We start from the raw sequence: 11,862 nt of genomic DNA, 5'->3' as shown, positions 1-11,862 counted from the left end.
AATTTTCACCTCAATCTTGTAGTATTTTTGTTGCATAATGTCGTAAAAGCGAAAACGCAGTTTGTTTACATTTGCGATTTAAGCCCTAATGAAAAATCTATGTCGAATTATGTTATAATTATTAATAATTATTTTGATATTTTTTGTTACACACTGAAAATAATGTTTTGATAGATCGGCTGGGACTGGATGTTATTGGCTCACCAGACATTCAAAAGTGGTTTTTAGCGAAAACCGGGTTTCAATCAGTAAAGAAATTGGCCGCTCGTGTGAACAACGCTTTCTCCAGAAGCTGGAGTGCAACAAAATAAAAGTTTATCAATCGAAGGAATTAAAATTCCCTTTCACATTTTTTCACAGTTTTTTTCTCTACTTAATTTATATTTCGCTAAATCTAAAATATGTATGTCACCATAAACTATATGGTGCATGAATAGTATGTTGGCAACTTGTGAACAAAAAGCATATTTTGGTATGGTGACTGTTACTTAACAACCCGTTGTTTGTATGGTCGAGTATGGAAAAACGATAATTCTTATGTTCGATATTATAGAGTAGACGAGCCCTTATTCATTTCATTCAGTGCAATTAAACGTATTACGAACTAAACAATTTAGACCACCATTATGGCACGCAAAAAACTGGATAATTGTATTTTTTTCTCTGGGAAAACATGCCGTTCAATGATTTTAACCACTTCTAGCCAATGGCTGGTTAAAACAAACTAAAGTTTGCCACAAATTTATTCTCCAACCTTTCTTTTATATCCAGTGGTGCAACTATGTATCATAGCAATGGGTAACATTCGTAGTTCGGTGCTCATTTTATCGAAAACCTTGAATAAATTCAATATTCATCCTAAGTGCTACTTTTTCTGAAAACAGCCTTATGTACAGCGTTGTATGGTTCTTGAGCCCGAAAAAAAGTCCTATGTGAGAGGTTCTAGTTTAAATTTTTGAAAGGACGCATTATATTAAAGAGCTTAAAAATATTATTAAATAAATTTTACCAATAGAACATAGTCCTCAGACTATATTGGCATTATTCTTGACAAACATAAAATTACGGCGGAAAAACCAACTGTCAAAATTCTCTTCTGAAAAGAGATTTCGGACAAACCGTTACCGGTCGCACACAATTCACAGCAATTAATGAAAGAGAAAACTTTTCTCTTTTGTTTACTCCCAACCTATGTGATTGGCGAGTAACGGTTTGTCTGAAATTTCCACTCAAAGTGAATTTTGACAGTAATTACGCCGTAATCATATGTTTATCGAGAATTGTTCCACCAAAACACATGTTTGTTCCCAAGTACGGATTTGTTTTAGCTCCATGAAACTTTAGCTTCTTTTTTCTCAGTTAACTTGAGCTGAATGTCACTTAGGACCTTTTGAATAAGTACACGTGATTTCGTTTTATAGTTGTATGTGTTTGGTTATGCTCAGAGAGAAAATTTTTTTCTAGTTATGCTGTCTAACGGTAATGTTTTTGTAAACAAACCTTATTCATCAGCTGTTTACCGCTATGAATATTCTTAAAGAGCTTCGGATTTTGTTCCCTAGCAAGGATTTTTTCTCCACGATATCAGCTATAAATTCCAAAAAACTTTTTCGTGATGTAATAAGAATAGTGATTGAGCCGTTTGTTAGCGAAGACGTTGATGTTGAACGTTTGATAGCTTCCGAATTTGCGCGGTGTAATCTTCTTCGGATTGGCATAGTTTATGATTTGGTACATGGTAGTTTGCATACTGGAGAATGGCATGCAGTCCCGACAGAAGAAAGAGAACTGTTCACAATCTTAAGCTTTCTTAGGGTAAGCGTTACTTGCAACCTTAGATTTTTTTTATTAGACGCCGATATCAGCAAAATATCACTTTAGTAACAATTCTAGATAATCTACATGGTACTTTACGTCAGAGAGAGTAACGAACTGCTAAGTGATGCCACTTATATTGCTGATATAGGGCTAATGTTGGGATCCAGAGTTTTTGCAAACCCTAATCAACCGGACTTATGTCTGCTGACAGAAGTGGCCACTGTTTTGACGGAAGCGAATGGTACGTGTAAAACAGTTACTTAAAACAGGTTTAACACAGGAATGTACCAAAACTCCGTATTTTAGCATTCATTTTAATTGAAAAAAAATCTAGCTTCTCAATTTAATTTAAATAGAATATCAATAGAACAACAAAATCGAGAAACATTATTACAATGACATTCAGTCGACTTTTCTGATCAACACCTTGTTCCTGCTGTTTGTAGGAAAACACCGGAATGAGCCTCCTTTGAAGCGTATAAAAATCTATTCTGATGATAACATACATATACAATGCGATATTCCTGTTTTGTACTGTCCAACCATGGAATATTTTGGGTAAGTAACTCTCGTTATTTTTTACCTTTCCCTATCGGTGCAGTATTCGGACTTGTTCGCAAAAACCTTTTCAGAGAATGATAAAGCACATAAATAGGGGAAAGCGAGGCAACATGAGCACCCTAAAGTTGAAGGCAAATATAGATTCTATAACATTTCCCTAGAAAATAAAATGCCGAAGCCTTTTCCCCAGAAACACATTTTCCAGAAAGTACCAAATCTCTGGAAAGTACTTTCCAGAAAGTACCAAATCCAAGAAAAATATTTCCCAGAAGGAACCAAAACCCAGAAATATTTTGGCAGAAACTATCAAAACTCAGAAAATTATTTGACCGAAAATTATGTTTTTTCAGAAAATTATTTTGACCGAAAATTTGGTAAATTTTTCTAAGAGGCGAATGACCGTATGGTTAAAATCGATAAAATCTAAATAAAAAATGCTATGGGGAAGGCTCCTTTTGTGATCTTTGAATATAGAGCACGAACAGATAAATTTCGATTGAGTTATTGGGTACTAGACTAATATTAGTGCATTGTAGTGCGTATAATATAAATTCGAATTTTGTTTTCGCTAGTTCTCGAAGAGAATTTGTCTATGACTGAAATCCATTTTAAACAATCTAAATAACGATCTAAGAGGCATTCTTAAAATATATTCTAACCGACGCCTTCAATCTCAATAATTAGCACTCACCACTACGACAAACAGGAACCAGTTCTACTTCGAGGTGTTATTGACGATTGGCCAGCAATGCAAAAGTGGCATGATCCCAACTATCTTATCGAACTAGCAGGTGAAAGAACCGTACCGGTGGAGATCGGATCTCAGTACAGTAATGAAGATTGGTCGCAGGGTTTGGTGAAATTCAAGGATTTCCTATTCGACAATCTGGGAACACCATCATCAGGAGATAAACCTCAAAATTGCGGCAAACGGGCCTATTTGGCGCAACATGAGCTGTTCGACCAAATCCCGAAACTGCGATCGGACATTTTCGTACCGGATTATATCGGAAGAACTGATCTGAGTCCACGCATTAAGGCGTGGCTTGGTCCAGCAGGAACAATATCACCGTTGCACACCGATCCTTGTCATAATTTGCTGTGTCAGGTAAGATTCGTTTTATTCCTGTATTAGGCGCTCCAGACATACAAATAGATATAATCAAAATCTCCCATGCGTGAAAACCATTTTTCGTCATTTGAGCTTTTTCGGATTTTTTTTTTGGTTTTGCAACGATAAATAAAAAGATGGGTGGATAATGTAAGGGACATAACCGAAGTGAAGTAGAATACACTTTACGTCGTTAATACGAATGCTGCAAATTTCACTATCTTCTTGGTGGTTGTATTAAATCAGTTATTTCAGTACTTCCCAAGGAACAATTTCTGCTGAAAAAACGTATATGCAAGAAATTTTAATCAGCTTATGCTGATTAGCTGCGTTTTAAAATTTTCAAGCTACTGCTCTTCAATGCTTAACCAGTTGAAATTGGAGAATTTATTCAGCATTTGCTGATTAGTGCTGTTGTAACAGCGTTTCTTCAGTCGCAGTTCTGTATGGCTCATAACATTAGTTCAACTGTTTCTGATTAAGTAAGCTGAAAACAGGCTTTTTCCACACGCAAACAAAATTTGTTCAGTACCTTGTTCAGCTTTTACAAGGAGTTGCTGATTAAATCAGTTTCAGCTGCAATTATTTAGTAATTGTTCAGCTTGTTGTAAGGCGCTTGAAAAGCTAATGGTAAAAATATTTTTTTCATCAACAATTGTCGGCATTTTTTTTCAATTAATTTAATCTTCTTTCCATTCGTAATTACTGGTTAACGGAGCTTAGGCCCCCAAAGTCATTCAGCACCACAAAACCTTACCTTCCAAGATGAAATTTTGCGAATCCATTTCCTTTTTCCAGCATTTGGATTCGAACCCAGGTACATTGTGTTACTACATTCGTCGCTCTTCCATCTAAGCCATATCGCCTTTCTACTAGCACATGAAAAATTGGTCATCATACCAATCAAGTAAGTATTCATATAGTCATATATTAATAGCTGAATTGCGGCAACATTGATATTTTTAATCAGCGTTGTGTTAATGGCAGTTCAAAACCGGCGCTGATCAACTGCTTTATAAGAGGCTCAAATACGTATATTCAAACAGGGGGTGCAACCTTAGAACAGGAGGTGCAACCTTACACCTCGGATGGTAACGTCATTTATCTCGATAATTTTTTTCATCACAACGGAGCATTTTTTTCAAAACCTCGAATCATTTGGCATTAAAAGTCGTGATTTTATTCATCTACTGTGCTGCTGAAAGTTTTTTTTTTAATTTCGAACAGCTGCTGAAAGTTAATAAAATGAGCCAGTGTTATATCCACGATAAGGTAAGTGGATTGTTCTCAAAAATTTATGAATTTGCAGCCCAAATCGGATTTTGAATTAAGCATATAACAAAACGCAGTGCATGTTGGTTACAGGGGTTACAGATGCTGCAAACTATGTTCGTTCAGCGACTGTGATCTGTGGATATTTCTAGCGAAATAATGTTTTATTTAACGTTAAAAATATGCTCGTTTTGGTACTGAATCAATAACTATTACTATAAATTGCACGATTAGCACTGTATTTTTAACACTAGTTACTATAATGTCCCCTTGCGGTATGTTATCTGCATTTCAGACACCGGTCACTTTTTCTGCATTGTGCAAACCATGAAGCGAGTCGACCGGTTCTTTCAATAGTTCCACATCAATGGATCGATGGAAAATATCTATTATGGCCACCAAAGCGGTTGGAATTACTTATAAGAGAGCCATCATCGAAACCATCTCCAAATTGGAACAGATTAAAATGCGAAGTAAAACGAAAATATATCCCCACCTTTGACGAAGCTGAAACTGAGGCAGGCGGGTCACACTACCGATACATCAGATGTACAGCTGATCCCACCTACAAAGAAGGTGAAGACCAAAGCGCGCCGCAAACTAGCGAGCATTGATTTAAACCACCTATTTGAGAATGAGGGTAAGTTGACATAATTTGCATAATAACACTTTTACAGTTCAGGTTCACTCATACTGGTCCTGAAACAAGACTGCGAATCTACTCAGTAAGTTCAGCCGAAAATGAGGCTGATGGCTGGTTCTAGTTAGTATTCCGGTTCCGGTAATGAACGATTCTAATTAGAATCATCGGTTGTGTCACAGGTGTCGGAATACTAACTGGAATCAGCTAGAATTTTGGCTCATTGTCCGGCTGAGCTATACTGGGTAGAATTCCTTTTACAAAAACATCAAGCGATTTTTCGATTTTTAATATGAGCCAGAGTATCGCTGGCAATGTTTACAAAGTGCATATGACAATTTTCAGCATGTTATTCAGCACGTATCAATTGAACAGAAGTAATCAGTTCTGCTGAATGCAGTTTAATTCAGTATGTAGTTCAGAAAAAATAGCACGCTGAACAGTATATTTTTGATTGATTGGACTAACATTTTTTCAGAGTCTTATCAGCAATTTAATAGCATTTGTATTGAGGTACCTAAAGCAGGTAGAAAAACATTTATTCAGCATATTGTTCAGGTATAACATACAATTTGAATAGCCGTGCTACAACTAGCCATAGGCACGTTTATTTTACCGATATTTCAACACATTTAATGATTTTGAATAACAGTGTTTTGATTTACTGATAAAACTAGTGTTCATAACATAGTTCAGCAATACTGTTTATTCAGCATAGGTTGCTTTTATTAGGCATTTATTCAGTAAATAGTCTTACAGTTGTTTCCAAATTGTTTCTTGGGTTGTAATTGAAATATTAAAATATCTGTACATGTATATCTAAATCTAAAGTATTCAAACATATTCGAACATATGTTCTCTCATATGGTAACCCTGAAAAAGGCATTTAATGATAGTAAAATAATTCAAAATTCGATGTATGTGTACTGTTATTTTGGTGTTTCCACTAGATACATCGAAATAACTGGTTTTAATACAACCTTCGGAAGGCAGTAGAAATTGCAGTATTCGTATTGGCGAAGACTTCATATTAATATTTATTCGTATTGATATGCAGTCTTCGGTATTAGCCTAAAGTGTATTCCACTTAATTTCGGTTATGGCTCTAACATTACTCACCGTATTTTTATAGCTATTTGGAAATATGAACAGCGCGTATCAGCGAGCTGCATTGCTATCGAACGAATTCATCCACTAAAAAAATCTTCTTGTTTTTATTCGGAAAAGATATATACTGCCCATAATCGCAAGTCAGTCCCGTGTTCTATGGGATTTCCTATCTACGTGGGACTGACTTACGAGTATAGGCAGAATATTATACAGATAAAAGAGATTATAACTACTAGAGGGAGCAAAGCGCTACTGTATCCATGCATTCACGTACTGAAACATGGGGTCTCTCTAGCATATTATATCCCATTACTTTGACATGTGTGTACCCGGGGCAATATGTGTCAAACTAATGGGCCTAGCATATGCAAGATCGAGATGATAAATTATAAGTGTTAACAGCGGCATGCGACCTCTAGTAGTAATAATCTCTTTTATACAAATTTTTGTGGAAACTAAATTAGCATACTTTGATAACATTAACCTATTCCCCGCTTGTGATTGGATCGCAGTAACCTTAGACGACGGAAGGGAGCTTTTTCTGCTCCTGTCAACTTTTTTTTTCCAAAATTAAATTTAAGTTACATCGTAAAGTAATAATTCGCGAAGACATTCAAAATTACGACACGGAAAATTATTCAACGAGGTTCGAAACTGCTTTCGTAGCTTAATAAAGGGCTGCTAATCGCTACCAGTTGGCCGCCAGGAATTGTCCATCCGTTTTGTAATGAGTGCGCCAGGATGGGATATGATATCAGCCCCAAATATTTTTTGTAGAATGTTGACCTTTTCGAAAAGACTGAATATACAAAGGAAGAAATTAGGATAGGCGCTCCGCTACCGGAAGAAGTATATCCAAAAACGATGAAGGGGTGTGACATCGAGTAGTTTAAAATTTTCTTACCGGTGAGTCCGTTCCAATTATATTTTTACCATTTTTTGTTAACGACCTATTGAGTCAATTTGTCAACAGTTGTTACGGCATTTAATTAGCAAGGGACTGGAAGGTGAAGTATATTTTTCAATATTAAGAGCCATAGTACTCAAGGGAGAGCAAGGAGTTGAAGCGAGAAAGTTTAGAAAAGCGTGGAAGGATCATATATGCAAGCTTAGAGCTTACCGGCGACTCAACTTTTTGTCTGCTACCGTAGGAGTCAAGATCTTTTGGTATTAGAAATGCGAATCACCTGAGTCTACGGCATGTCCGAACAAGCGTAAAGTAACTTGTTACTTCATGCTACTGATCCTTCCACGCTTTTCTAAACTTTCTCTCTTCAACTCCTTGCTCTCCTTGAGAACTATGGCTCTTAGAATTGAAAAATATACTTCACCTTCCAGTCCCTTGCTAATTAAATGCCGTAACAACTGTTGTCCAATTATTTATTTATTTATTTTTCTTTCTTGGTGATTTTATCTGAATGTTATTGTATATTTATTTTGTTTGCATTAACTTTATTAGGGAGGGGAAGGTGCGTAAGGGTTTCAGCGCGAAAAAAAACATTTTTTAAAGATTTTTGGAAATTTAGGTGAAGCGAATTGATCAAAACTTTTGTACATTATGATGTATAATTTCAGTAACATTTCGTTATTTTTCAATGCAAAAATATCGACCTGCGACTCGGTGACGAAGCTTTTTGTAAGACATATCTGGAAAAAACACGATTTGCGGTGTTATCTGTCAAAAGCTACTTTTTTCAAACTTTACATACACATTCTATGTAAAAAATACCTAACCCCTGTTGCGTTTTCGAGATGATTTCATTTTTCAATTAAGTAGGTTTTTCACTCATTTGAAATAAAAATTGCAATTTTTCATGAAAAATTCCGCTTTTTATGAGTTAGTATTGCCGCCCTCTATGCGGTAACATGTGGAACTAAAATGCATTATTTTCGTTATTTATAATAGTCGTACATTTTACGGAATTGAATAAATTATCCGGGCACATATTTCCGATTAAATTGTTAAAAATATTGTGACTTCGTTCAGTACAATGAAAGTTATTCGCATTCAAAACCTGGGATATTCCTCCGAGGGATTGCCCTTCCTATGATCATTCTCAGGGATAGACCGTTCCAACATCAAATTATGGTCTTGTCAAACTGCAAATGACGTGAAAACCCAAGATGGTGCCAGAGAAGGTATAGGCATACGTAAAGCGAGAGTTTTGGTTTTACGATTGGCAAGATCGACATTACGTAAATACTGATTCATTTCCCAAAAAAGAGGTTAATAAAAACGAAAATAATTAAAACAATGTTTTGAATATAGAAACTAGTGCTTTCAGCCTCTCAAAGCGTTTGCCACCAAAAATATTATTGTACACACATGCATACACCTTATTCAGATTATCTTGAATCTGTTTTGCGTTTGTCAAATCTGCCACTCTTCTTATTCTTATCCGGACACGCTCTTTTTCCCTTTGGGGCAGACCCTCGTATTCCTCAGCAAATTTTTTTTAAGGTTTTTAAACGTTAAAAATATTCGACTACACAAATGCAACTTACACAATTTTTTGAAATACGAATGATACTATTATTTACAAAAATTTGGATTTTATTTAATTGGTAACATCGATCCTGTTCATTTTTAAAAGGTTACATTACTTTTTGCGAGAAAACTCATGAAATTTGAATTTTTTAAAGGTATTTAGCAATGATTTTATTACAACGAACTTAAAGTTTTTTAATAGTACCTTTTACAGTGAATGAATTAGGGGAGTTATGGTCTTTTTTTCCTGAGCACGGGAAATTTTTTTCTGAGAAAAAAATGATCAGAGCTCTAAAAAAAGGTTTAAAAAATTCTAACCTACAAAATGACAATTTAAAGTTTGCAAAAAATAATTAACAGCTGCTTTGAAAAAATAATTACTGGTGACTTCTAAATCGATTTACGGGGTCGTTTCTGTCTAATCTTGACCGACGAAAAATGGTTGGCGCACTTGGGAGATTTTGACTGAACAGTGTAACTAATAATAACAAGTTATAGCTGGCTAATTTTCTTAAATTTTCAATAAATTTTTTTGAAATATATGACTATGCTAAGTATGCTAAATAAATTCATTATATGCTGTATCATAAATTCGTTTGTATGTTCCGTTAGCGGACTAAATAACAGTGCTAACGTTTATTTAATTATTTTCTAACAAACCTTATCTTCTAACGAAACTGGACACGTACATAGGTTTTTGGCAGCAAAACAATTATGCTTGCATCTCCCGCGGATACACCGAATGTTTACCCACACGAACATTTCATCCTAAACAACACCTCTCAATTGGATATGAAGCACTTGGACTACTACCGATATCCGAAGGCCCGGACAGTTCGATTCCGTCGGTTAGTGCTTCGTCGCGGGGAGGTCCTGTACATCCCGCCAGGTTGGTGGCACTACGTGGAATCGCTTGCACCTAGCTTTTCGGTGAGTTTTTGGTTTGAATAAACCAGGTGGATAGAGTCTGTTGAATAATTACACCAGATCTGGACTGCTTCAGTTAACACCTGTTCTTTTGCTGTAGCTAGAAAGCTGCCTTCAACGAAACATATTGAGAAATCCACTGTAAAATAATATAATATGAAGGGGATTGTGAAACATTGTGAAAGGAATGTGAATCGTTTGTTAAACTTTCTATGTCTATGTATTTACACCAACAAGCTCGTTGTCCCCAAAGATGGTTCTTTTGTACTTTTTACATTAATTAATTTATTTACATTCAACGGAATTACACGGTTCAAATGAAACAGAAATGTACCAATGTACAATGTAATGTACAATTCGAAAAAAAGCTTTCATTAGCTTAACTAGAACTCATTTTCCTGCGGAAAATTATGCTTGACTAGAGGTTTATGCAGAAACTTCAATTGTGTCTCTGTTTTGGAGCTAACGTCAATTGAGCGTTAAGTTTTTATCGGATGGTGATGATACGAAGTCGAAACGCCATTCCCATAACTACTTTAGTTATAGGCGCATGCAAACGTTAATTTACACAAATTTGTCCTTAACAGAGAAAAATTGGCTTTCACCCACAATTATTCTCCAGGATAGAAAATATTTTGAGCGAACCAATACGCAATAAAGCGTTTTAAGACAGTATACGTTCCTAGTTTTTTGCTATCTGGAAGATGCACAAGGTATGAGGTATGTGAATTGAAGTGCCGATTCCATGATGACTTCCTTGATGTGAAAGTGTCTTGGAATGTTCGAGTCGAACACATGGTGGAATGTTGAACTGGATCTGATGAAGCAAACGGAACAATTGAGCATTTGCTCAGGCTTAATGGGGGAATCTGGTGTAAAATGCTCAAACCGAAGGTAATTTTGTTTTACAATATTTAGGGCAAGGCAACAACGAACCTCTTGTGTAATGTTAAAGTTTATTTATACATTCATTATGAAACATTTTATTTTCAGTCATGCAAAGCCACACATACGCGCGTTTGAAGAATAGAGGTCCACCCATTTTCACGACGAGGAGCGCCATGGTGGACATGATAAGGGACCATTCATAAAATATGCAATAACGCGAAAAATGTCCAAAACTGACTCTCCCCTCCCCTATATTTTTATTGTCACAACCTTCCTCAATTACGAAACAAATTCGTTACTTTTTTTTCTTTAGCAAAAACATGTTACGTAACGTATACTAGCTTACTAAAATTATCCCTCCCTACCTCATATGTCACAACATGTCCCATATTGTTAAACCCTTCCCCCCTAAAAGTGTTACGTAATTTATGACTGTTGCCTAATTCTTGATAAAATTGTCTTAAACAGGACATTCAAAAATATTTTTAAAACTTAGATTTGTATACACTCGATGAACCAAAAAAAGTTTGAATGGCATAAAAACCGAGCAATCTCATATTTTTAAGTAAAATTCGCTCACTTGTCTTCGAAATAGCGGGGGGAAATTCTTTTTATGCAGTTTTCCGTTGTTCATCGCTATATATATTATGCATTCTCATAAAAAAATCAAGTCAATTCGTTGAATAGTTTTTGAGTTTGAGCTTGAAAAACGCGGTTGCGAGAAAAAACGCTATTACACTTGCCGATAGATTGAAATCATTGAAGCGCATAGCTGTTTAAAACAAAAGAAGGTCAGCGTGTCCATCGAGATTACCCGAGACTTTTCTAGATGTTCAATACCAACAATTAAGCGAATAAAAAACATCGATTTTTACTCACTATACTAGACGCCCTTCTTAAACTATTTCTGTTTAGACCACAGCACATAGGGGAAAGTGAGGCAATATGAGCACCCTAAGGTTGAGGGAAACTATATCTGCAGCAAAACATACAAATAATCCTAAATTTCCCTCTATTGGTAGAATACAACATATTCTTTAAACATGC

At 35.6% G+C, this 11,862-nt stretch overlaps 1 protein-coding gene across 2 annotated transcripts; it reads left to right on the top strand.

The window, feature by feature from the left end:
• The first annotated feature begins 1,480 nt into the window (after window positions 1-1,480).
• On the top strand, window positions 1,481-10,012 carry LOC131694338 (bifunctional peptidase and arginyl-hydroxylase JMJD5-like). 2 transcript variants are annotated; one of them, XM_058983004.1, is made up of 5 exons: window positions 1,481-1,815; window positions 1,894-2,059; window positions 2,265-2,376; window positions 3,064-3,487; window positions 9,694-10,011. In XM_058983004.1, exons 1-5 carry the CDS (start codon window positions 1,525-1,527, stop codon window positions 9,949-9,951), a joined length of 1,251 nt encoding a protein of 416 aa, XP_058838987.1. In that variant the 5' UTR covers window positions 1,481-1,524; the 3' UTR covers window positions 9,952-10,011. The 2 variants fall into 2 exon arrangements, with proteins under 2 accessions (XP_058838987.1, XP_058838988.1); XM_058983005.1 differs by having other exon boundaries at window positions 1,676-1,815; window positions 1,882-2,059; window positions 9,694-10,012.
• Window positions 10,013-11,862: the final 1,850 nt, after the last annotated feature.

The sequence above is a fragment of the Topomyia yanbarensis genome, chromosome 3 (genome assembly GCF_030247195.1).
Source record: "Topomyia yanbarensis strain Yona2022 chromosome 3, ASM3024719v1, whole genome shotgun sequence".
In the NCBI taxonomy this organism is placed as follows: Eukaryota; Metazoa; Arthropoda; class Insecta; order Diptera; family Culicidae; genus Topomyia; species Topomyia yanbarensis.
The sequence above is the reverse complement of the archived record's forward strand: the minus strand, read 5'-3'. Positions and strand labels throughout refer to the sequence as shown.